A 26,197-nucleotide genomic window follows, 5' to 3' on the forward strand; every position below is an offset into this window, starting at 1 on the left:
TGTCCCCGGGGAGGGGGCCGCGATCACAGCGGAGGCCAGGCCTCTGGTTTTCGTCACAGCGACTGACCATCGGTTATAAAGACCGGGGCTCTGTCTTCCGGATAAAAATGCCGCCTTCCACAAAGGACCGTGCACGACAGGCTCACTGCCCGGAGGGGAGCGCGGTCACGGCCCGGGCGCAGCCACTCGGACGGCACCGCAGGGCAGCAGCGACGGCGACGGCCCGCGGGGCAGCCGGGAGCCCGGCACCCCCTCAGACACCGGACGCGGGGCCGTCCAGGCCCCCCAGCCGGGCCACAGCCTGCCTCAGGTCCTGCACCGCCAGGTCCACCTCGGCCCGCGAGGTGTGGCGGCCCACGCTGAGCCGGAGCGCGTTCCTCGCCACGTCGAAGGGGATGCCGCAGCTCAGCAGCACCGGGGACGGCCTGCAGGGGCAAGAGGCCAGCGTCAGCGTCACGTGGGGAGGACAGGGAGGGGACGCGGCCCTTCGGCTCTTGGCGCGCTTCCCCCCCGCCCCCGGCGGACACGCTGTATTGCAGGTGCAGCTCGAAAGCCCCCTGCTCCTCCGCGCCCGTGGCTCCCCCGGGACAGGCCCTCCGCCCCCGGGCGTGGACAGACCCCAGCCGCTGCGTCGGCAAGGCCAGCCCTGAGACACAGGGGTTTCCAGGTCTTGGAGGAGATAGACGCACACGTGCACACGCACACGCACACGCATGCACAGCGTCTGTGGCTGTGGGCTGCCCCTCTGCTTTGGGTTTTCCCCAGCGCCCAGTGTCCAGCCTACAGGTCGAGCACGCGTCTCTAGATGGAGGCGGCCCTGTCACTAGGCTGTGAGTCTCTCTGGGGTCCTCCAGCCCCCAGGCAGCGTCCCAGGTCCGCCTTCGCAGGTCGCCCACAGGCCTCGGCAGACGCGGTGCTGGAATCCCCCCAGGCCCACGCGTGCCCCCCCATGGGGCCGGGTGACAGGCGGCTCCCTCACCTCCGGCCCCACCTCCGGCCCCCGGGCGTCCGAGCCGCGGGCGCTGCAGCCGCCCCGTCACAGCCGCGGGCGGTCCAGGCTGGGCACTGGCCGCCCACAGTGCTCGGCCCCGCCCTCCCCGGGCGGGGGCCCTCACGTCCACTCCAGGGGCCCCGCGGGCCCCCGGCCCCGGCCCTGCCGCCCTCCCAGGGCCATGCCGGACCCTGGGCCCCTCTGAGCCGCGCTGCCGGGCCCCCTCGCCCCTCCACCCCGCCCCCAGCGGTTAGGACTGCAGAGCGCACCTGCTGGCTTGGCCCCGCTCCCTCAGTTTCCTCATCCTAGAACGGGCTGCCCGGACCCCGCCCCGAGGGTCCCAGGGGCGCCCGTCGAGCGAAGGCGGCCCCCGCGGCTGTGTCCGTGCTCCGGGCTGGCCTGGCCTCACTGCTCCCAGCCGACGCTGGCTGCCCCGATGGCCCACCGCTGTCCCCGCCTGCGCGTCTGCGCATGAGGAGCCCTGGCTGCTTGGCCCAGCTCCGCCCCCACCTGGGCCCACCCCGCACTCACTGCCGCCGAACAGGACCCCCTTCTCTCCCTCGGGGACCTGGCCTGCCTTCCCATAACCCCTCCCGCAGCTGAGGGCCAAGCTTGCTTGCGCCACCGCCCTCGGCAGCGCGTGGACCTGAGGACACAGGGAGCACCCCGCCCCACCCGCCCTCTCCTCCCGGCCCAGCCCTAGCCCTGCCCCCCTCCCCCCCAGCTCCCTGCCAGGCCCTGGGGGGGCACTTACTGGTCCCCGTGGTCCGAGTGGCAGGCGGCCCCCACGCTGGCCTGCAGCACCCTGCACTGCGCCAGCACCGCGCGGCCTGCGGAGACAGAGCGCACGTCCCCGCTGAGGCGGAGGGTCCCGGTGAGGCCCCTGTCCAGCCCGCCTGCCTCTTCTCGGCTCCCAGGTCTGAGGCCTGTGCCCTCCTGTCACCTGGTGCCACCTGCTGGGGCCCGTGGCCCAGCCCCCCGCCCCCACGCGGGTGAGAGACTGGGCTGCAGGGCAGCAGGGCAATTGTGCAGCCGCCCCCGCCCGCCCCCGCCTCTCAGTCACTTGCCCCCTGGGGAGGGGTTGACTTAACCTGTTTTCTAAAGGTGTAGACACGAGGAGGCGGCGTCTCACGAAGCCGGAAGGCCCCCTCCTTTCACAGGCAGAGATGGGGGCGGGGGGGGGGATGACAGCCACAGCCCGACTCCCTTCCCACCCACATGGCTGTCACGGCGCACGGAGCGCCCCCACGAGGCGGGGAGAGTGCTGCTCGGCGGGCGCCTCCAGCTGAGCACGCGCACAGCCCAGGCCCTCGCTGGTGCAGCCCCGATGCCGGCTCCTCATGGCACAGACTTGCCGCCCGGGTCCCGTAACCCAGGACGGCAAGCCGGCCCCGGCCTCTTCCTCTAAGAGGCAGCGGCGCTCTGCCCGCGGGTTTGTGCCTCTGCTTGCCCTCAGCCAGGCTTTAGGGTTGCTGCCTCCACTTCCCCGACCCCACCACGAACCACCTTGTGGAATCTGCTGGCAGGAAAGGCCAGCCCGCCCGAAGCGAGGCCAGTCTCCCCTCCTTCCCTGGCAGCTTCGGGCGGAGCCAGGGAGAGACAGCGCCACGGAGCCCAGGCCTCCGGACGCACTGCCCTCGGAGCCGCCCATCCCCTTGGTCCCCTCGGTCCCTCGGCCAGCGGCCCCACAGCCCAGTCCAGCCCATGCCCACCACCCACGGAGAGACCGAGGGAGACGGTCGTCACCTTGGAGCTGGGGTCCCAGGAAGGAGAAGTTACACGTGTTGGGGAGCCGCTCCGTCCCAGGAAACTGGCTGTTCAGATGGATTTTCTTCTTACCAAATTCGGCCTGAGAAACCGAGGAGGCTCAGTGGCAGCTGCGAAGTCCCCGCCCCCCAACTGCGTGAAGGCCCCGCTTTCGTGGGGGACAAAGCTGCGACCTCAACTTGGGAGATCGCTCTCCTCAGAGGCGGAGGCAGCGGCAGGCAGATGTTCGGAGCGCGCACGCCCCTCCACGCCGGGCCCTGAACCGTTTGTCCTGAGTCCGGGAAGGACGGCCCGCGGGGGCCTGGCATCCTTTTGGGGGTTTCTGACTCGCTTAGGTCCCGTCGTTTAACTCTTCGCTCTTGCCTTTGGGGGCTCCCAGAGTCCCCACCCCGGGCGCCAGCTCCCTTCCCCCAGGCCATCGACCCCCGCGTCCCACCGGCACCCGCGCACGCGCGGCCACGCTCACCAACAGCCTCTCCTCCAGGTAGTCGCGAACGCCCCGCATGTGGGCCTCGTCAGCCTCGCAGGTCTCGGTCACCAGCTCAGCGGCCTGGGGACAGACACGGCGCGAGAAAGCGCGTCCAGTTAGTGGGACGCCAAGAACAGTGGGGGGCTTTAAGCAGCAGAGCGGCGTGTCCTCAGACGGCCGTTTCCTGGGACACGCCCGCTGGCAGCTGCAGGCGGGCCGCCCTGCGAGGGCCTGCGACGAGCCCTTGGAGCGTCACCGGCACCCAACCCTCGGGAGTTACCTATCGGGCCTCCCTGGGACCTCCACGCCCCAGACACCGCAGCCCAAAAGGCCCGAAGGAATCTCAGCCTGAAAGCATGTCCTGCCTGTCCCAGAGACGGGCAGACGGTGGACACGTGGGGGTCGTGCCACGCGCCCTGGGCGGGCGCCCTGAGGGGACACGGGCAGGAGGCATGAGGAGGCACACAGAGGCGGGAAGAGCGTTCCAGGCAGGGCGGGCACGTGTGCGAGGCCACGGGCGGAGGGGGGGGGCGTGCGCTCCTGGGGGAGTGAGAGAGGCGGTGGCAGGGTGGGCGACCCGGGGACAGGAGCCTGGGTGCGGCCGAGGCCCTCGGACCATCACCCGGCGCCGCGTGGAGAGGGGGAGAGACTGGCCGGGGTCGGCAAAGGACGGGACGTCCTGCTGAAGCGCCGGCGGCCGTGGGAACGGACGAGAGCCAGACAGGCCAGCGGCTGCGGCAGGCGTGGGGTCGAGGGCGAGGGCGAGGGCAGCTCCCAGAGGTCTGAAGGGAGAGCCTGGACGGCGGGAGGCTCCCCGGGGGGAAGGAGAGCGACGGAGCAGACAGTGGGACACGTCAGGGACCAGGACGGAACACCAGGCAGGAGGGGGGGCCTGGGCCTCCCAGGAGAACAGTCAGGACCTGCTCGGGCGTGTTGCGTTCAAAGACCCGCACTCAGGGGCCGTCCCAGAGAATCGCCCGGTGTCGGGGCGCCCCCCGCCCCCCACGCGAGAGGAGAGGGCCCGGCAGGCAGACCCCCAGGCCCCCGAGTCTTACCTTCCCCAGCCCGGCGATCATCGGGGTGTTCTCTGTCCTGCAAGACAGGGGTTCAAGCCTACGTCTGTGCAAAGCGACTGACAAGGGTCTCGGGAAGGAACCCTGTCTCCACGAGAGTCGTGTGTTATTTAACAGTGAAGACCAAATCACAGCGACATCTTTCCTACACGTGTGCCATGGGGTCGCCTCAGGGGCAGCCGCAGGCCCCAAACCCCCCCCCCCGGCAGGTCCCTGGTCCTGCGCAGGGACGGCCGACACAGCCCCCGACGGGCCACAGGCATCGCTGTCCTCGGTGACCACCCCGCCCGGACCTCCTCCACCCAGGAGAGACCGTCCTGGGTGGCCACGGGGCGCTGCCTCTTTGGTCCCCAGGCGAGGGCCCGAAAGGCTCCTTCCCCGCAGTGGCCCCGCGGCTGTGGTTCCCTGGAGCTCTCCGCCACAGAACGGCGGGACTCCGATACCGGGCTTCGGGGCGCACCGGGCGCGGCTCGCGCGTGCGCGGGCCTGTGGTGGACCCCTGCCTCCCTTTCTCCGCGATGAAGGCCCCGCGCAGGCCGCCTGCTGCGTTTTCCAGCAAACGGCCAGGCTGTCGCCAGCGCAGCTGCCCGGCCCCTCCCTGCCAGCCACGTGGGGGGCCCATTCTCGGCCCCCGGCCCCATCTCCCGGGCCCGGGGCGGCGGCACCGCTCCGCACGCGGCCACTCTGACAGGCGCGGCTGGACCTCACCGTTTCCTGGTCCTGACGATGCCGCGCCCCCTTTCACGGGCTTGTCTGCTGCCCGCACAGCCCCTCTGGCCAAATGTCTCTTCACGTCTTTTGTCCATTTTCTAACTAAATTGTCTGGGATTTTTTTGCAGTTGAGTTTTGAGAGTCGTTTGTATATTCTGGTGTTAGTCCTTTGACAGATCTGTCCTTTGAAATTATTTTCTCCTACGCGTACCTTGTCTTCTTATCCTCTTAACAAAGTCTTTTGCGAGACAAAATTTTAAGTTTTGATAAAGTTCAGCGCTCCACCCATCTTTTCCTTTCACGGAGGCTTTTGGTGCTAAAAGCCTTCCAGGTCCTAGGTCTTTTTTTTTTAAAGATTTTATTTATTTATTTGTTGAGCGGGGGCGGAGGAAGGGACAGAGAAAGAGGGAAACGTCGACATGTGGTTGCCTCTCACGTGTCCCCCACTGGGGACCCGGCCCGCAACCCAGGCCTGCGCCCCGACTGAGAATCGAACGGCAGGCCCTTTGGGGCGCCGGCCGGCGCGCAGTCCACGGAGCCGCACCCGCCGGGGCCGGGTTTGATTTCCTTCACCTGCATCACGCTGCCTTCAGCCTGCAGGTCCTGCACATGTTTTGTTAGATTTATACCTGAGTATTTCTAAATGATTGTCAATGGTACCGTATTTTTAATTGGGTTGTCCACGTTTATTATCCGTGTATAAAATTACAGTTGATTTCTGTGAGTTAGTCTTGTATCCCGTGATCTTGCTGAACTTGCTCATTAATTCTAGGTTTCTCACATATTCCTTGGGATTCGCCTCATAGACAGTCACGTGACCTACAAACAGGGGCAGCGCTGCCTCTCGCTGCCTTAGGGACTGACCGCTGGGCGCCGGGCGAGAGGGGACGTCCCTGCCCGCTGCTGGCCGCGGGGCCACGCGTCCAGGCCTCCGTGGGGCGTGACCGAGGCTGCAGGGCTTGGTGCTCTGCTCCAGCTGAAGTCCCCCCCAGGCACATTGTGGTGAGAGTTTTTAACGAACAGGTGCTGAATTTTGTTAAATGCTTTTTCTGTGTCAAATGATATGATCACGTTATTTTCCTTCTTTGATATGCTGGATTCCATTGGCTGATTTTTGAATCAATCCCTGGAACAAACCCTACCTTCTCATGGCATATAAATTACCTTCATATCGTGCTGAGCAGTATTTGCTAGTAGTTTGTTGAAGATTTTCACACCCGCACTCGCGAGGGATGTTGGCGGCGGATTTCCCTCCCCGACTGTTGGTTTATCGCTGCCTTTGTCTGGGCCGGTGTCCGGCGCCGCCGGCATCGCGAGGCCAACTGGGGAGCATCCCCCCTGCCGTTTTCTAGAACAGACCGCTTAGGCATGACGTCAGTTCTTCTTTAAATAGTTCGTAGACGTCACTGCGGACCCATCCGGACCCGAAGAGTCCTTTTCTGGGGGTTTTAAAATCATGAAACCAATTTCCTAACCATTACCGCACTATTAAAAGGCTAGTTTCATAGCAGGCGGAAGAGGGACGACAGTGGGCTGTGGGTCTTGTTGCCTCACGGCCCTTTCGATGCGTGTGGCATCTGTAGGGACGTCTCATCTCAGCCCTGTCCAGGCCCCGAGACGGGCCCCAGCGCGGGCGTGGCCCAGCTCAGCGCTGCTGGGGCGCAATGGCACGTGTGTTTTCAGGGCTGGGTGCAGGGCGCTACACACGTGACTGGATCCTGTTGGTTGGAGGGGGTCACCGAGGTCTTCCCCGCTCTTGCTGTTTTTGGCCTGGCTGCTCTGGCCCCCGCAGAGTCGTGGAGCCGTCTGTTTCCCCGCCGGTCCTGCAGGTTTTGTCTCGTCCCCTGCCGCTCGGCGGATGGGTGCGCCCACACCGAGGAACGCTGCGTCTCCTTGCGGGTGGGCCCTTCATCGTTAGGCAACGTGCCCCCCTCCCCAGGGGACCGTCGTTGCTCTGGAGGCCCCTTTATCTACCAGGATACGGCCGTTGCTGCGTTCCTCGGCCCGGTCTCCGAACGCCGCGTGTTTCTTAATTCTTCACCTCCCCGCCTCTCCGCCGGAAGCCAGTCCCCCACAGAGGGCACGGGGCCTGCCCATCGCCCCTTCAGGGGCTGGGTTCAGCCCACTTACATTCAACGCGCTTTCTCACGTGCGAACCTAAGCCTGCCATTTTCTCTTCCCCCGGTCTTCAGTGCTGTTTTCTCTTTCTTTCCGTGGGTTACTTGAACATTTTTCAGAGGTTCAAGTAAGGGATCCCTTACTTCCTTTTACACCCCCTTACCCTCCTCCATTGACAATGACCTTAAGTGTTTCTTCCACAGACGCCCGACCCTGCTGCTGTGTTTGCCTCAGCGGCCAAGCGTCGCTCCGTCAGCCCCGGAGGCGGCGGGGCGCCGGTCTCCCTCACCCCCGATTTCGCTCGCTCCCTGCGCCCTTCCTTCCGGGATCCCAAGGCACCTCTCTCGCCAGCTCCCCCCTGTTGACGGGCTCCCCCTTAGTCCTTCGCAGCCCCGGCCCCCCTGCACCGGCGCCCCGACGCCCCGACGCCCGCCCTCCCTGAAGGCTGGGCCCGCGGGGCGGGCGGCCTGACCGCCCCGTCCCTCCGGTTTCCGCCGAGAAACCCGTCGTTGGCGTTAGTTCCCCCTCTGGGTGAGCTGTCATTTTTGCTCTGGCTGATTTCGAGGTGTTTCCTTTGCCTTTCATTTTCAGGTGTTTAATTACGTCGTGACATGGATTTCTTGCACTTCACCCTGTTTGGGGTTTGCCCAGCTTCTGAAACCCGAGAATGTGGGACGTTTTCAGCCATTATTTCAAGTGCCCGCCCGCCCGCCCCGGCTCCTCTCCTTCCGGGGCCCCTCCGCGCGGCGCCTGCCTCTCCCACCACCCGCACGCGGGGCCCCGGGGCTCCGCTCGGTTTTTTCTGCTCTATTTCTGTTCTGTTGCTTGGGCTGGGTAATTCCATGTGTTCTTCTATCTTTCAGTGCACGGATCCTTCCTCTGACCCCTCTTCTGCCCTTGGCCCACCCACTGGATCTTATCTTGGTTACCGTGGCTTTTAGCCTGAAGTTCCCTCTGAGCCCCCGCCCCCTGTCGCCGCTGACACCCTGCCCCCCGTTTCTGGGGTGCCCACTGAACCGCTTCCACCGCGTCTGCCTCAGAGCCTTCGCTGGCAGCTCCAACCCCGTCAGCTCCGCGTTGGCGTCTACCGTTGTCTTTGTTCAAGTTCCTGGCTGCCCCCTCGTGCCCTGGATGACGCCTCCCGAAGGGGCCCGATGTCTGTGCGTGGCCCCGCTCGTCCCCCTGGTCACAGCAGCACGTCCCAGCCAGGGGGACCCCTCGGCACCTCGGAGGTGGCCGAGCACAGTGACAGGGGACCGATGCTTTGCAGCAGTTTAAAGAAGCTGAGAGTTCCTGCGTCTCCAGATGGCCTGCCCTCTGTGACCGCCGTGTGGACCCTGCGGCGAGGGAGGCTGTGCGACACCGTGCTTCTGAGGGACAGAGTGAAGCCACCGCCTTCGATGCGCAGCATGGCAGTTGGTCAGACACCCTGCCACCCCCGCCTTACCCCGGCCTGAAACTCCGCTCCTGTCCGCCTCCAAACAGCACGGGGTACAGTGGGGTGCGCTCCCCGAGTCCTCGGACGTAAAGTGCGCCGATCCTGGGACCGTAGAACTAAAAGGACAAGCCAGCCATTTACTCAGCCTGGGCCTTCCCAGGACAGGCGTGCGCTGAGCGCGAGGGGCACCCAGAGACCCTCCCCCAGTGGGTGGGCCCCACAGCTGTGCGCTGCACCGCTCGGGACACGCGGCGTCACAGGCCTTTGGGAGGCGGCAGGTGGGCCCGTGTCCCGGCTGTGTGGCAGCAGAGCCCCCGTGCATCACACGGGCGGACTTGTGAAAGGGCAGACTTGGAACTAGAGATCTCCGAGGGCTTTTCTCGTGTGAGCCCAGGTTTTCACATCGAAGTTAACCACATGCTCTGAGTGCCCCAGTGCGGGGCCTGTAGCGCCCCCGCCCGGAGCAGGCCGAGCCCACGCTGAGCCACGGAGCGCGGAGACACATGGGCTGCGGTCACCGCTGGGAGGCTGCGCGGCCGCCTCGGCAGGGTGCTCAGGAGAAGCCATTCCCCACCCCCACCTTAGACATGTCGCTGCAACCACACCTCCACCGGTGCCCCGAGGTGCAGGAAGTGACACTTCCTGGAAGTGTCCCCGTCCTTGGGGGGACAGGGGGCCCACGAAGGGCCCGCGTGCCTTTCCCCTCCCCCCACCCAGCACCAGCCACCCTGCGCCGCCACAGCCCCGCCGGCCGCGCCCCTCCTGCGCTGGGTGGGCTGGGCGCCTGTCAGGTGACAGGCGTCCCCGCGACCGCTGGCCCCCCTCCTGTGAGCCCGGGGGCAGCGAGGGCTCGTCGCTGCGTCCGGGGCGGCTCTCAGGTGGCACTTGAGGGGACAGGTGAGCAGTGAGGGTGTGGCGGGCCCCCAGGGCGCACACACCTTGTGCCCCACGATGGTCAGCAAGTCCACGTCCAGGTCCTGCACGTCCACGCGCCTCTTGCCCAGGGCCTGCGCGGCGTCCGAGTGCAGCAGGGCAGCAGGCCGCCCGCAGGCCGCCCGCGCCCGGTTCAGGGCTCTCACTCGCCGGCTGATTTCGGGGACGGGCTGAGGCGGGAACAAGAGAGGGTTGAGCCTGCTGCTTGGATCGGGTGAGAACGGAATGAGGAACTCGGGGGGCCCTCCGAGGCCAGGCCGCGGGGTCGCGGAGCTGAGTAACGGGGCGGCCGGGCCGAGGGGGAGGGGCGAGCGACTCACCATGACGACGCCCGTCTCGTTGTTGGCCAGCATGATGGTCACGAGGCAGGTGGCTGGGCGGACAGCCGCCAGGACGTCGTCCGCCTCCACTCGCCCGCTCGCCGGGGACACCGGCACGAAGGTGACCTCTGAGGCGTGAGACGCAAGCGCCACGTCAGCCCTACAAAGGGCCCTCTCCCGACAGTTCACTTACATGCAGCCTCACAAAGCTTCTTATGCAACTGAGAAGCAGTTTATTGTGAAAGTTCAGAAAACCCCGAGAAGGACCCTGAACCCCCGTTGTCGCCCTTCCCAGGAACAGCCGCCCTGGTCGCTTTCTCAGTGAAGCTTCAGGGGCTGGGCTCACGCTGCTTTCTGCCTCCCGGGGACCTATGAACTGGACCTCAGGGACCCCTGACCTTGGCCTGCACTCACGCAGCGCTGAGCACGCACTCACTCCACACACGATCCTATTAATAACCACAGGAAGGCCGTGGAGGTGGCTAAACAGAGGGGTTTTGTTCAACAGACAAACTCGCCCTCTATCCCCTCAAGGCCCCTCGGAAATGAGAGAACGGATATATTTCTGAAGAAGGAGAATCACCCGCGGACAAGGGACACTGCAGAGTCCCCGAGAGAGGACGGAAGGAGCGCGGCAGTGGGTGAACAGGAACCGGCGGGACAAAGCCGGAGCCAGGCCGTGCCAAGGGGCGGCCGCCTCCCACCCGCCCGGCGGCGGCAGCGCAGGCAGGCGCAGGCGCAGACACCGGCGAGGATGTGGGGAAGCTGGAGCCCCCGTGGGAGCCAGTGGGGGCGCAGCGGCTTCGGAACAGAGGCCACGGCTCCACGCAGCCGGGGCCGGACCCAGCTCGGCCAGTCCCGCGCGCACGCCAGGGGCCGGGGCCTCCGAGCGCCGCGCGCCATCCGCTGGCGAGCGGGTGAGGACAGCGGGACTCTGACTCACAGAGAATGAAGCTGCCCCTCCACAGAGTGAGCCGAGCGCCGCACCCGCCGCCACGCGGGCGCACCCGGAGGGCATCAGGCTGAGAGGCCCATCGCCCAAGGCCACGCGTGACATGGTTCCGTTAGCGTGAAAAAGCCCGGATGGGGAAGACTCTGGAGACAGAGCGCGGATTCGCGGGTGCCCAGGGCTGAGGGAAATGTGGAATCGTTCAAAGGCACGAGGCTCCTTTTGGGGTGAGGAGGTGTCCTGTGACCGAACGCGCTGGTGGCTGTGCCACACACTGCGGAACCGCACGGGGTGACAGTCTGAACCCTACGGCTGTGTGACACTAACGAAAGCACTTGGGGGGGCGGGGGGCGCGTGAGGTAGCAAACAGATGCCGGCGCTGAAATAAAGATGCTTGTCTGGCATTGAGTGTTAGGTTGGAATGAAAGTGAAATGTTACACACACACACACACACACACACACACACACACACGCACGCGCGCGCCCTGGCTGATGTGGCTCTGGATTGCGCCCTGGCCTGAAAACCAAAGCGTTGTTGGTTCGGTTCCCAGTCAGGGCACAGGCCTGGGGTGCAGGCCAGGTCCTCAGTTGGGGGTGTACGAGAGGCAACCAATTGGTGTTTCTCTCCCTCTCTCCCCCTCCTTTCCCCTCTCTTTCTACAAAAACAAACAAAAAACCCCTCCAAGCTGTCTTGAGCAGGAGGGACTGGGGGCCACTTTGTACTTGACACTTTTCTATAATGTTACAATTGTTTCCATCATGTGCATTTTTATACTTTGTAAAGATTTGTAAAATTGTAAAGGAGGTTAAAGGCAACAGTAGCTAAGAACAATGTATACTAATTGCCCTTCCCTGCAAAAGTAAGGTGAGTAAAAGGTCTCAGGGATAAAAGGAACAACTTAATAAAGAGGTTAGACTTGACTTTAAAAAAAAAAAAGAACTTAAAATTAAACTGGTGCGTTTGGGTAAGACCAGAAGGAGGAAGGCCTTTCTGGCGTCGCACAGAGGGCGTCCAGGCGCCGGCGGGCGGGCAGGCGGCTCGGCAGGGAAGCGGGGGATGCGGGGGCTACCCCCCTATGTACAGGAGAGGGTTAGCCTGGCTGTCTTTGGGGGGAAAAGGCACTTAGGTTTTCTTTCCTTTCATACTTTTATTTTTTACAACACTCCATTCTTTTTTAAAAATGATTTTATTTATTTTGTTTTAGAGAGAGGGGGAAGGAGGGAGAAGGAGAGGGAGAGGAACACTGATGTGGGAGCGAAACACCGGCCGGTTGCATCCCATATGCGTCCAGACCGGGCCGGAACCACAACCCAGGCGCGTGCCCTGACCGGGAACCGAACCAGCGACCGTTGCTCGCTTCGCAGGGCGACGCCCATCCCGCTGAGCCGCAACCAGGGCGGCTCTTACGTTTTCAAAAGTCAGTGGTCTTCACCTGCGTCCTGAGGCCTCATATCACAGGAGAAGTGAAAGCGGGACAGCTCCTTCCGCGTGACAGCAGCAGGCCCTCCGTCCCTGCTGGCCATTTCCCTCTCGGGAAGGCCCCGGCCACCCTCCCCCAGCCTCACTGCGGGCCTCTGGCTCCCGCCACCTGAACTCGGCGACTGTTTGGTCTGTTTTCTTCAGAGAGGAAATGGGAGCCAAGATCGAGTGATCAAAATCAAACAATGCAAAGCGCCATTTAGTGTTTATAGACATGCTGTTTAAATACGCACTGGGCGCAGCACCTGGAGTATCGCTTGGGGACACCAACGACCGCCCTGCACCTGCTCGTCACTTTTCTTTTTTAAAAGTTTTATTTTTTTATTTTTAGAGATGGGAAGGGAGGGATAAAGAGAGGGAGAGAAGCATCAATGTGTGAGAGATACAGTGACCTGTTGCCTCTGCATGCCCCCCGCTGGGGACCCGGCCCACACCCCAGGCCTGGGCCCTGACTGGGAATCGAACCGGCGACCCTTTGGTTTGCAGGCCGGCGCTCAGTCCACTGAGCCCCACCAGCCGGGGCCTGTTCACCACGTTCCCTGCTGCCACCCCTGGGGCAGCCTGGAGGGCAGCTGCGTGCCCTGAACCCGAGAACAGCCAGGGAGCCCATGCGCAGGAGGGCAATGACCTCCCGCGCCCCCGGGGCCGCCCCCGCCCCGAGCCAGTCAGGCCAGCCTGTTGGAGCTGCCCCCGCTGGGGCCCAGCCCGGCGGGTCACTCACCAGCCTCTCCTCTCTCCACCATGCGCTCCAGGGGCAGACGGATGGAGTCGTGTTCCACAGTGCAGGTGACGATGTGGGGCATGGCCCCCTCCGCTGGGCCGGGACGCTTGGCCACGTCCCCCTCGGAGGCATGGGTTTTGTGGAAATGCGTCACCACGGAATGGAGCACCCAGTTATTGGACTGCAGAGATACAGCAAAACACCATGCACAAAGGCTGTCCTGGGAGCGGGGTGGGAGCAGCCCCCCACCCCCACCCCCACCCCCACCCCACCGCCACCCCCAGGACAGTCAGAGCCTAACACTGAAAAGAGAGAAAAGGGCCAGCTTCCCAGGCTGACTACAAAGGCCTCGCTGCCAAGACTGGGGGTTTCTGGACTTGCAAAAGCGACAGAACCCATTTCTGGTCAATTACGCCTGCTTTGCGTAATTATGCGTGCATACGCCACTTACGCCGGTTTACACTTTATAAATCTGCCAGAAAAGCTGGCCTTGCCCAGCTCCACAGCTGGGGGGCGTCGCCTGGCACCGCCGTCCAGGCCCTGGGGTGTCCCCGGCGCGAGCCCGGTGAGCCTGTGCCTTGGACGCACCCCACGGCAGTGCGCACGGAAGCAGTGCGGTGGCCGTGAGGGCGGTTGGTGGCGGGAAGCAGTGCGGTGGCCGTGAGGGCGGTTGGTGGCGGTGCCGTCTGCAGTGGCGGTGCCTCGGGAAGCCCTTCCCGGGCGCCAGTAACGGGACTTAGACGAGCGATGTGATGCAGTTCAGCGGAAGGCGCGCAGACGTGGAGACCCCGAGCGGCGCCCTGTGGCCGGTGCAAAAGCTCCGCACGCTGGCCAAGCGGAAAAGGCGGCAAAGGTCGTGGGCAGCATCCCACAGGCTGTATAAAGAGGGCACAGCCGTGCATGTCTGCTTATGTACACAAAGAAGTCCCTGGAAAGGTACAAGGGAAGGGAAAGACGACGCGAATCTGCGTGCTCGCTTGCATGTCCCGCGCAGACCACCTGTGGAGGGCGCAGGGCTAACGGGGTGTTGGTCCCCTGGAGAGGGGGGCAGCCACGACCATGCAGGGAGGCGGGGCGGGAGGGGCCTTTCTATTTAAAACAAAAGTAACCTTTTCTCTTAAAGGACAAGAAATACTAACATGATTTTAACAAAGGAGGACAACAGTGGCACCTGAGTGACTGTCCCCGTCAAGACGGCGGCGTGGCTGGCCCCGAGCTCCGTGGCCAGGGCGAGCTCCGCACCGGCTCTGCACCCTGCGTCCTGGCCTCACCACGCCTGCCCCTCGGTGCGCGCCCCCGGCCGCCGCTTCCCAGCCTTCGCGGCTGAACTGAACCGAACCAGACTTTTCCTGTGGAGAGGCGGCCCCAGGCGTCCGCGCGTGGGAAGGCGGTGGGTCTCGCGGGCCCTGCCCACAGCAGAAGCACGTGGGAACAGCGGGCACCTGGCGAAGGAAGAGGCCGCCCGCACAGGTTCCGCTGCTCTGAGACGCATCAGGTTAGGCAACGGTGAGGACTCAGAAGTGCTTCTCCAAAAGGTGACGCTTCCTTACCAGTCCCAGGTCGCGGCCCCCAGAAAACGTAGCGGCCCACCTGGCGATTCTGAGCTCCGTGGCCGGAGGGGCCAGCCACCCCGCTTCAGGGGCCGGGCCTGCACCCCGTGGGTCACCGGGGATGCCCGTGTACGAGGCGACCCCAGGGACCGTGCCCGGACGAAGGCGCCCCGGCCCCGCCCCTGGCCACTTCCGCAGCAGGCAGCCGGCGGCAGCGCCACAGGGCCTCGCACTCACCGCTGTCCTGAGAAACCTTGCCATGGCCGCACTCCCGGCGGCCGGGGACTGAGGGCTCTGTCCAAGCCAGGTCCTGGACCCTGCGTGCACCCTGTGCTCCCAGGGTACGGCGCTCTGGGAGGGACCAGAACAGCCACCGGGCTGCTGGTCCTGTGGTGACGGTCCCAGCGCCTGGGGACCTGGTGGCGGCGCCCCACTCTCACTACTCAGCCGGGCCACCTTCCCCTTCCAGGGACCCCTCGCCCTCGGCACCGTGAGCCCCACCCCCTGGTGGCAGAAGGCTGCGGGTGTCGCTGCAGGCCTGTGCCAGGAGGTCAACCTTGAGGGATGTCTGCTTGTCCCGGGCTCTGGCTGCCCTGAACAATGCTGCTGCGAACAGTCCTCAGCCGTCCCTGGTGCCCACGCGTTTCGTGTGTCTGGGACATGCACCCCGAGTGGGGCTGCTGGCTGAGAGGGTCAGCGTCGTCCACGGCGCCTTCCCAGCTCCCTCCTACCAGGCCAGGCCGGGTGTCCTGGGCCTCCCGCCCTGCCCCTGCTCCCCGCGCGGGGGCGCTGCCCTTGGCGGGCGCGCTGTGCGCTTCGGTGGTGTTCACTCCCGGACTCGGTCCCTTCGGAGGCTGAGACCTCACGCTGTAGAAGCCACCGGGGCTTCTCTGTGCGACACGCTTTCAGGCGCCGCGTCCACATCTCTGCTGGGTTGTCGCCTGCAGATTCCGAGCGCTGTCCCGTCACGCGTGTGCTGCGAATGCCGCCTCCCGCGTCCAGCTTGTCTTGTTATTCTCGTCACCATGTTCTTTGATGACCTAAAATTTACTTCGTTGTTGTGCCGGTGGTAGAATGTATTCATCTTTTCCTTATGGTTAATGCTTTTTCTTGTTTTTCTTTTTCTTTCTTTTTCTTTTTTTTAAAGATTTTATTTATTTTATTTTTACAGAAGGGAAGGGAGGGAGAAAGAGAGGGAGAGAAACATCAATGTGTGGTTGCCTCTCGCATGCCCCCTACTGGGGACCAGGCCTAAAACCCGGGCGTGTGTCCTGACTGGGAATCGAACCAGCAACCCTTTGGTTCGCAGGCCAGCACTCAATCCACAGAGCCGCACCAGCCAGGGCAGTTAATGTTTCTTATAGTTAAGAAACCCATGACTCTCAAGATCCCGATACTCCAAGGCTGTAAGAAGCACTCCATGAATGCATGAATGAGTGGAACAACAACTCCATGTCTCTCTCAAATAAATCAATAAATTAAAAATTAAAAACATTTTTACTTATTACCTAAAAGCTTGATAAATTTTACTTCTCATGATTAGGTCTTTGTTACACTGGAGCTTTTCTGAGAGCGGGGAGCTTGGCATGTTGTGACGCAGAAATGCAATTTCTTGTTCTCTGTGAACGCGCAGCCCCCAGCCGCACTCGCTCAAGGCCGCTCTTCCTTCCCGCTGCCACCTCGGTCACCCCCGGTGATCACGCGCCCTGCCATCTGAGCCAGGAAAGTGTGGGGGCACAGCCAGGCCAGCACGACGGGCCTATCCAGGACTGTCCCGAGCGAGCGCGCCGGCGTGCGTGGCCGCCACGGTCGCAGGAGGAGCCCGCGCCCGTGCTTGGCTGTGTCGGGTCCTCCCCGGTGGCAGCTTGCCTAACGGCGCGCTGGTGGGCAGAGCGAGCCACTTCCCCATGTCCTTTGCCTTCAGGAAGGCCTGACAGCCTTGGCTTTTGTGTTTCCATATGACTTAGGTTGAGATTCTACCGAAAAAAGCGTCAGAATTTTCATTTTAATGGAGGCTGCATTGAATCCACAGAGCAACTTGGAAGGAACTGATGTATTTATGCCACTGAGCCTTTCAATCTGTGGACATGGTATTTTGCCCCCTTTATTTAGACCTTGTCTGAAGGCTCTCAGTAATATTCTGTTACTTTCCTGGTGGGGGAGGGTCTTCCAGGTCCTTTCTCACTAGATTTACTTCCTAAATATTTGACATTATTTGTGTGCTGGTAAACACCCATGGTGCTGCTGGTATATGAAAATACAATGGATTTTTCTGTGTCATAACTTTGTTAAATTCTCCTATGAACCGAAGTAACGAAGCTGTGGATCTGTCCGGATATTTGGGGGGACCGACGCGAGGGGCGGCCGGGCCTCGGCTCCCTTCCCAGAGCCCGGTGGCTGCCGTCTCCCTCCCGGAGCTGCGGGCAGAGGCCCTGGCACTGTCTGGGCACCTCTGCTACCTGCGCAAAGAGGTGCAGTGCGTCAACCCCCGGGAGGACAGCCAGCGACTTAGCAGGGCTCCCGGGGACTGATTCGCGGGCAGAGTCGGGGGATCACCCTTTACTGGAGTTCATTTGCACGGTGCATTACTAATGCCGTCAGGCGCCTGGAGTTCACCAGCAGGATGAATACTGCTAATCATATCAAGCTGATTGATAAAACAGCAACATCCAAGGTTACTCTCTCTTAAAACACAAAAACGAAACCGCCAACAAGGAGCCGCCTTCTCTTTGCACTAACGCCCGCAGCTCGGAGCTGGCGAGGCGGGGAGACCGTACCTCGGTGCCGCCGGAGGTGAAGACGATGTCCTGCACGCTCGCGCCGATCATCTTGGCGACGCTCTCCCGGGCTGCGTTGATGACGTCCTTGGCCTTCCTGCCTTGAGGGACCAGAATGGAGGTTCGTTAACGATGCTGCACCCAGTGAATCGACGCGTTTGAGGAATGACCAGGACGCAGGGGCGAGCGACCCGCGTGCGTGGACATGGTAACGCGCTACCACTCGGGGCTGGCCCGGCGCAGGGCAGCGGGGGCGGTGGAGGGGGCCTTAGCTCCTCGGGGGCGGCCCCTGAGGCGGGCACAGGTCCGCGGGTGCCCGGGAGCCCTAGAGACCCGGCCGAGCAGGCGGGGGCGGAGGCTGCGGCCTCCCGCTCAGCACGACGGGCGCGGGGCGCGGGGCCCAGGCGGGGCCGGGGTGGGGGGGGGGGTGGCGCGGTGCGGGACGGAAGGGCGGGGCGACGGGCGTGCGGTCACACCGCAGAACAACAGAAGCAAAGCCGGGGCTCTCGGTGCGTCCTCCACGCAGGGCCCGGCGCCTTGCCTCACGCTGCCGGCCCCGGGTCGCCGCGGGGTCGCCGCCTCAGGGGCACCGCCGCTCCCCAGGAGGGGCCTGCGGCCAGGCGGCCGCCCAGTCTGGGGCTGGGGAGGGGGGCGCCCAGACGGCCGGACGGGCGCTCGGATAGCGCCGGTGACCGTGACCGCTCTCGGCCTGCAGTCCCAGTCGGCGCCTGCGGTGCCGGCTTTTTCAACTAGTCTGTCTTGTTTTTGCAAAAAACAAAACCCAAAACCCCAACAACGTGAGCAGCTGCCGTTATATATGATATGTATCGTTATAATTGTGTGTGGAATAAAACACACGTAAGACGTCGGCGTGGTAACAGGAAGGCGCGGAGCGGCTCGCACACCCGACAGCCGCCTGCGGCCTGCGGGAGCCCCGTCTCCCCGGCGGGAGCCCCGTCTCCTCGGTGGGAGGCCCGACGGCTCAGGCCGGGGCGCAGGGGGCGGGGCCGGGCTCGCCCGCGGGGGGCCCCGTGCACAGCCGCGCAGGTGCTCACAGGTGCTCGCGGAGAGCGGGCGCTGTGTCGCCGAGCGGGCCTGGGTCCGGGGGCGCGTGGGCGCCCAGGCGGGGAGACGCACGGCCGGCTCCGGAGCGGGCGGGGCGGGGCGGGGGCGATGCAGGGAACAGCCCGGAGCCGGGGCGGAAGGCGCCAGTCCGGTGGGGGAGCAGCGCTGAGGGGGAGCGAGCTGGACCACGTCCTGACCGCGGTCCTTCCATACCTGTCCCCAGAGGAATTGTGATTAAGTCATAACAATGAAAGTGAAAGTAGTTGAATCATTCTCTCATAAAGGTGACGTTCTAGCCCCCCCGCTTTTTGATTTTCTGAGTATCAACAAAAAGTGAGCTGCAATGCATTTGTTAGTAATGGCTCTTCGTTTGTGGAAACAAGACCTCGCAAGGTACAAAAATATTATTTCTCCCTGAGGGTTATTTGTAAACTTCTTCATATTAATTGCTTTTTATTGCAATTAATTAATCGCATGCGCGATCTTATTGGTCACGTTGCATAATAAGATTGCGTCTGATTGGTTAATTCTTGGTCCAAAAAAATCCTCATATACAAGCATAGGCACCTGATTTTTTTAGGTCACTTTATGACAAAAAGGGTAATTACTATTATTATAATGTTTCCAGTAAATCAATCAAAATTAAACCTATAATTTTTCTCAGATCGGCAAAAGCTGTAATACATTCTTTGTGGTGCGCCGCAGAATCGCAGTAATCAGACGGCGTGCCCAGAGAGGAGAAAGGCGCGGAATCGCTGCTCTGCATAAAACAAGAATGCATGAGAAATACGAGTGTTTCTAATTAAAGAATTTGGAAGTAATTTTGTTTTAAAAAAAGACTAGGATTCTTTTTTATCCCAATGATGTAAAAGATCTAGTTTGCAAATTTTGTAAGGATCAACTGAGACAGCTATGCGAAAGCGTTTTAATGGGTGCAGTTATTACAAATAACTCCTATAAGACCTCTTATTCGCCTGAGGGAGGGAGACAGGAGCGCATGTTAAAGATTAGGTTGTGGTATCAACAAGGCTCCCCATACCAAGCTGGGCTTCCCGGAAAACAGCTGCCACGAAGGAGAGCGAAAGCCTCGCCGTTCACACAGGCCATCCAGACCCAAGCACCGCCCCCCACCGCCCAGCGCCCCGCGGTGCCCTCTTCCCCGCGCCCCCGCCCGCCGCCCCCTGCACTTACCTGCCGGGTGGGGGCTGCTGGGGTTCCCCCAGGCTTCCCGCATGGCCTCGGTCACGGCCTGCACCACCGCGGGCTCCAGCGGCGTGGTGGCGTTGTAGTCCATGTAGACGCTCCTGAGGGGCCGAGAAGCAGAGGGGTGAGGACGCTGCGCGCCAGGCGCGCCGCTCCGCGGACCCGTCGCCACGGCCCGGCCCGCCGCCCAGGGAGCGCCTGCCGCGGGCTCTGCCTCCCGGTTCGCCCGGTGGCCTCGCCGGTGCCCTGCGCAGGCGGCGGGGCGGCGGGGGCCCGGCCCCCGCTCCTCCGCGCTCCCAGCCTCTGCGCTCCCGGGCCAGGCCTGCCGCTCCTGCCCTTGGGAACTTCTGGGATTCCTCGCCGAGGGTGACCACGCCCCCCTCTTTATTTTATTTTTATTTGGCCTGTGCTCTACCTCGGCCTTCCGGCGAGGGTCCGCGCAGCCACCCACCCCGTCCTCCCCCGCCCCCCACACCAGCGACCCGGGCCTGCCCCTCGGTGACGGTCTGCATCCACCGCAGGCGACAAGCGCTGGCCCCAAGGGCTCTCCGGTCCCCTCCCGTCGCTGCCCCGTCGCCAGCACGGAGCCGCGCGCAGCAGGGCTTGGTTTATGAGACGACAAAGTTAATGTCCCAGAAAATGCCCCTCCTGTGCACGACCCCGTGGGCGACCTTTCCTGTGCCCCTTTGGCCCATATCAAACCCCTTGGAACTTTCGCAGCTGCACGTGGGAGGCGATCCTGCCTGTGACGTAAATTATCCCACCCGACTTCTAAACCAACAACAGTGTTTAAACCTGTCCACACGGAAATTCAAACACAATTACACCGTGGTTCTGAAAACATAGCTGTGTATTGTTGTTTTTTTAGGAGATAATCATTTTGATCTATGTAATCGTAATTCATGCCAAAACTTATTGAATTCGGCTAGAGTCTTGGCCTTCACAGTGTTTTTCACTTTCTCCGTGAGCTCCGCACCACTTCAAAAAGTAACCCATCCTTCAACAGGTTCAAGTAGCACCAACAGTTTAACTCTGTGATACTAGTTAATAAAGTGCAATATATAACCAACATTATATTACCTAGAATTGCCAAGCTGCTCATGAAAGCCTGAGAAGAACCTATAAAACAATTAAGCTATTTTATTTAACGTGTAATAGCTGTGATAAAGCAAAGCTCTGTTTCCACAGCCTTTTGATCTACAATTTTATAGACATACTTTACCACTACAGAAGCCAGATATACATTTAGTTTCTCTTTATATGTAATTAAAACTTTTAAGAGGGTGTAGGCTATAATTCAGATACAATTTAGTCAAAGCCCTATACCAAGACCTTATAAATGATCAGGAAAGAGATATTTAACATTATTGCTTAGTCTTATAAAATGGTGAATTTTAACCAAATTGATGTTCTTATTTATAATCTTTCCTATTCTCTTAAATGATACTGCTGGGCAAGTAATATAGATTCTGATACAATTTTTTATTTCAATTAGTTGCAAATGAATTCTAACTTGTTACTCAATGCATGTGTTCCTCTCCAACTGTGACTTGGCCAAAAAGTTTGTGTTTTTGAGTAACAAAATAAAAGACACATTTTTCATTTTCACCAATACACTCTATTGAACGAGGAGTCACCGTTTGTTCCAGCACCTTCCGCCATCTTCCAGGCACCTTCGCCATCCTCCCAAAACTTCTTATCTTTTTGAGCAAAGAACTGTTCCAGGTGCCTGCTGAAGTCTTCCAGGAAATGGAAGTTTTTCCCATTAACAGAATTTTGTAAAGACTGAAATAAATGGAAACCCGAGGGCGCAACCCCTGGTGACTGCGGCGGGCGAGTCGGGACGTCCCAGCCTGGCGGGGACAGTTTTTGCCTGGTCACCAAAGAAATGCGCGGTCTGGCCTTATCCTGAGGGAAGATTCTGCGTTTCTGTTGGTGAATTCCGGGTGCTTCTCGTCGAGTGCTGCTTTCAGTTGGACTACTTGGAGCAGTGCTTCTGGAATCGTTCGGTTTTCTGGAAGGAGCTCATCATAGAGGACCCCTCCCAATCCCACATGACCTTCTTTGGATGAAGACCAGCCTTTGGCGTGGTTGGTGGCGGTTCACTTCACTTGCCCCACGGTCTCGTCCATTCCACGTTATTGTAAAGTATCTACTTGTCATCGCCCATCACAACTTGTTTTAAAAACAGAACATTTTCATTAAGTTTAAGTAGAGAATTGCAAGCAGAAATATGGTCAAGAAGGTTTTCCCCCCTTAACTTATGTGGAACCCAAACATCAAAATGATTAACATAACCAAACTGGTGCAAATGATTTTCAACACTTGACTTGGATGTTGTGAGTAGGTCGGCTATTTCCTGCGTTGTATAATGTGGATTGTTCTCAATTAATTTTCCAATTTGATTGCTATCAACTTCAAGTTGTCTACCCAACCATGAGCATCGTCCAGCCATAAATCTCTAGCAAGAAGCTTTTGTCACGTTTGATGAGTCCCCGCACCTTCTCCCTACAGAGCACAAATCTTTTTCTGTGTGTTTCCATTGCATTTTTACCTTTCTTGAAATAATAAAGTATACATTGTTGAAACTGTTGCATATTTTCTTTCACCTTCAGTATTAAACTGGCTACACAAAAATTCACCAATGTTAATGTTTTTTTACATATGACGGCTGTCACAACACAATCTAACAAAGTCGTTTTGAGGGAAGTTAAAGACAACTAAGCACTTACTAGAGCCATCGTACGGGGAAAAAAAATATTTGTCCCACCAATACTTCCAACACTACCTGCATTAATCCTCCCACGGAAAATAACAGTCCAGAGTGAAAAAAAACATTGCAGAACTTTGTCTTTCCCTAAAGATTTTCAAGTATTATAGGAACACAAACTCATGAAAAACCTGAACACTTGCCATTCCACCTTGTTTTACTAATTATGATATTTCTCTGCTTAACATAATATACTACGAGCTACTGTAACTATGAGCTATTTTCTAGCCTCTTCTAGCATGGGACACACTACAGTTCTATCAGTGAGACGAAATGAATAATCAGTCTTAGGCCGCTCAAAAGAAAAATGGAGGCACAAAAAGAGAAACTGACTTTGGCCTTTAAGAACCTGCTGTCGACCCTGAAATGCCAGATTTGGAATAACAGCAAAAGACAAGATCACAGCAGCGAGCGGCCACGTCACCCCGCAGTGAGAACTCTGAAATAGGGGGGACTGTATTTCCTCTCAGCGCCGTCTGTGTGCCCTCCTCTCCGTGGCTGCCCCCCGCCCCGTCCCCGGCGGCTGCGGGCAGTTCGACGCTCGCCCAGACACAGGTCCGGCTTCGTGCAGGGCGACCCCAGCCTCTGCGGCGGCCGCAGTTACGTGACTTGGCTTTACACCAGTCACCCCTCATAATTTCACATTGTGATGAAATGCCTCCTCTCCTTCAAACACAGTGTTTAACAACGTACTATTTGCTACTACTTGACGAAGTTCTGGACGTGAATTTTTAGCTCATGCTGAAACGGTGACTTCCCCTCCAGCCCGACGCCAGCCCTGTCCGCAGGGAACACCTCTCTTCCCAGCATCCCTTGCAGCCCGCGTGCTTCCCCTTGCACAGCCCTCGGCTCTTCCTGGCCGCTGGGCGCCGCGTGCCTTGCAGTCAGGGGTTTTTCCTCCGCAACGGCTCCAGGATTTGATCGCTCCGTGGGTGACTGGCGCTCCAGAGGGAGGTGCGACTTCTGAACTCTGCAGACCCCGACTCGTCTTCAAACAGCTTCCGCTTTAACATCAGGTCTTACTTTCATCGCTGCATCCTTCTTTCTTATTTTATTTTTTCATTCCCCGATGACAGTTCAAATTTATGAGGTGGTTGTTTTAGGGACGCAGGTATTTTGAATTCCAATTTGTCAGTGGTTCACCTGGGCTTGGTCTCTTTCTTGCTTCTACTGGTTTCGGGGCTTGAAGACTGCGCTCCTGAAATTTGGGTTTTGAGTCAGAGTTCTTTCTTCTCAGTAGTCTTGGCTTCAGGCTTGACAGGCTCAGGTGGCTTTTCACGAGCATGTCTACCATTCGCACAGCCTACGGTGCTTAAAAATCAGAAAGATCACTTCTATAGCAAGACTGACCCTTTCCTGCACTACGGGAGGCTGGAACCCCTGGCGGGTGTGCAAGCGTCCACGGAGCCGGTCTGGTTCCAGGATGGAAACGCCGGCTGCGGCCGCGGTTGCAGCTCAGTGGAGCCCTTTCTCTTCCCACTGATACAAGTGAGGCCCAAACACAGGATCGCCAAGTCGGTGCGTTCACAGCTCCCCCTCGCAGCCACCGGTCTGACGGCCAAACCGCAGATGTTTCAAGGCAGTGTGCTGTCTATGAGCTGTCCCCAGTCACCTGGGAGGGGCAGGGCTTGGGGGCTTGGGGCAGTGTGGCCAGCCAGGGCCACTCTGACATCAGGACTCTCCCCGTCCTGACTCTGCTCCCATGTCCTGTGAGTACACGTCCCAAAGGTCCTCAAGCTCCTGGTGGCAGCTGAGTGACTGCCGCTTCTCAGCCTGCTGCTCAGCTCCCTCACTTCCGGCTCAGCTCTCAGGGAAAAGCTTGGTAGGCCGCTCTGCTCCACTACCTGCCCCTTCCTTACAGCGCTGTCGGTAGTGGACGGACGAGCTAAACGCTACTAGTTTCAGGAGCAAAAGACAAAAAGGCATCCTGCACCCCCCTCCACTCGGCCTCCCTGGGGACATCCCCCCAGCGCCCTGGGCTCTGTCCCAGCCAGGTGGAGTGGCTCGTGCAGGGGCTGCTCGACCCTGGACCCAGGTTTTGCAGGCCCACACGACGTCCTCCTGTTCAGGCGCAGAGGACTGCAGGGGAAAAAGAAGTCTTGAACACCTTCCTGAAGAGGGGCGGGGGAGGCGGGGGGAAGACTCACAAACAAGTACCCACGCCCCTGGCCCGCCCCCGCCCCCGCCGGGGCAGCGGCGGGGACCGGAAGTGCCGCCCAGGCGGCGTCCTGCCGTCCCAGTGGCTCGGGCCCGTGGCCCGGAGACATCCTTCCTGACCCCGCTTTCCCAGCACCCGGGCTCGGCGAGGCCTTCGGGTTCTGCCTCCGTGCGTTCGCTGCTCCCGCCGCCGCTCCGCCCGCCTTGATCATTATAAATAGACCCAATGGTTTCGCTGTGTCCCCGACGCCGCGGCGCCCGGAGGGCTTCCCGGAGGAGGGGGCCGGCGGCTTCCCTCGCCTTCCCCTCCCAGTGCGCACCTCTCTGGCGGACTCTTCTCTTCCTGGCCGCTGGGCGGGCTCGCCGCGCATCCCTGGGCGTGCCTGCTCGGTGCCGCGGTGGCCTCCATCTCGGTCGCGCCGCGGCCGGGCTCCACTCTCCGGCCTCAGGCGCTGTCACACCGGTCCTGCCCGCTACGCCCTCGCTGAGTGGGAGGGGGGGGGCCACGAGTCCCGGGGCGCGTTCGGATTGGCTGAGTTGAGCACTCCGGGCCAGTCCCCGAGCTTCAGCGGGCCAGCCTCCCGGGCTGTGACAGGGTGGAGTGTTGATTGGCTGTGCTAGGTCAGGTGACGATTGGGGGACGGGGCGGGGCGTGGTCCCCGTCGCGTAGAGCTGGCGGGAACCCAGTGTGGCGCAGTCTGTCCCGCTCTTCACTCTCCAGCGCCCTGCGCGGGTCCGCCGGCGTCAGCGAGGAGGCGGCAGCCGGGCCGGGGGCGATGTTGACGGGATGGGGGCGGACGCGGCACGCGGGGTTCGCCTGCGTCGGCTTCGCTGGACCGGGTGCCCGGAGCAGGACCGCGGGCGGAGGCCGGTGGGCCACGCTCCTGCGTCCTAGTGTCCGGGTCTCATGAAACCCGCCCCCGCGGCCCCGGCTGGAGGGCCCTCCGCACGGGTGACTCGAGCGGGATTAGGACGCATTCTCTGCAGCCGCACCCGAGGGGTCTGGTCGAGGCGAGAGGGGAGGGGCCCTGCACGGCGGGCGTGGGCCGCAGAAAGTGCGGATTCAGGAGGTTCGGGAGTTAACGAGGTCACGGGGCGAGCGCGTGTGGCGCGGAAGGAAGAGTGAGGGCGTCAGGGCGACGGCGTGCGGGACGCGGCGCCCTCACCTGGGCGGGAGGCAGCCCGGGGCAGCGGGCAGGCGCGGGCTGCGTTTTGGATGCGTTGTGGGTGAGACAGTCAGCGGGACGTGCCCAACTTTCGTGGACCCGGCCAACCTCGGCGAAAGCCGGGAAGGCGGCGAGAGAGGGCCAAAGCCCAGGCTCCTGCGCGCTGCTGAGGCCACGGACCGGCCGCCGCGGGCGTAACTGCCTCTAAGTCTAACTGAGCCCCCAGCTCGTGGCAGGCGCTGTCCTGAGCACTTTTCATGGGTTGGGACTAGTCCCGATGACGCGCGGACCAAGGAGGCGCTGTTTTCCCCATTTTCTATGTGAGGAAATGGAGTTACAGAAAAGCAACTTGCCCAAGTGCACGTGGGCGGTGATGGGGCCCGAGTCTGAATTTGGGACTGCTTTGTCAAGAAGTTGCACTTTAACTGGCTTTTCAGGGACTTGCCCAGCCTACTCTCTGCTGGGGCCCAGAAGTTGTCTTTTCCAGCCTCGCAAGCCTCCGTACGTCTAGATTCTCGATTCCCTTTCATGCTTGTGT

At 61.0% G+C, this 26,197-nt stretch overlaps 1 protein-coding gene and 1 pseudogene across 1 annotated transcript; both read right to left on the reverse strand.

Moving 5' to 3' along the window:
• Window positions 1-232: 232 nt before the first annotated feature.
• On the reverse strand, window positions 233-24,970 carry SCLY (selenocysteine lyase). Its single transcript, XM_054571219.1, has 12 exons — window positions 24,814-24,970; window positions 19,555-19,667; window positions 17,299-17,399; window positions 12,972-13,152; window positions 9,821-9,948; window positions 9,506-9,670; window positions 8,577-8,683; window positions 4,283-4,319; window positions 3,225-3,308; window positions 2,738-2,840; window positions 1,746-1,821; window positions 233-425 (listed from the first exon to the last, which is right to left on the reverse strand). The coding sequence occupies exons 1-12, from the start codon at window positions 24,900-24,902 to the stop codon at window positions 254-256; spliced, it is 1,356 nt and encodes a 451-aa protein (XP_054427194.1). The 5' UTR covers window positions 24,903-24,970; the 3' UTR covers window positions 233-253.
• LOC129068217 (cysteine and histidine-rich domain-containing protein 1-like) lies at window positions 22,678-24,262 on the reverse strand (annotated as a pseudogene).
• Window positions 24,971-26,197: the final 1,227 nt, after the last annotated feature.

Source organism: Pteronotus mesoamericanus, unplaced genomic scaffold, assembly GCF_021234165.1.
Source record: "Pteronotus mesoamericanus isolate MK-2021 breed Mesoamerican mustached bat unplaced genomic scaffold, CSHL_Meso_final contig_1018, whole genome shotgun sequence".
NCBI classification, from domain to species: domain Eukaryota; kingdom Metazoa; phylum Chordata; class Mammalia; order Chiroptera; family Mormoopidae; genus Pteronotus; species Pteronotus mesoamericanus.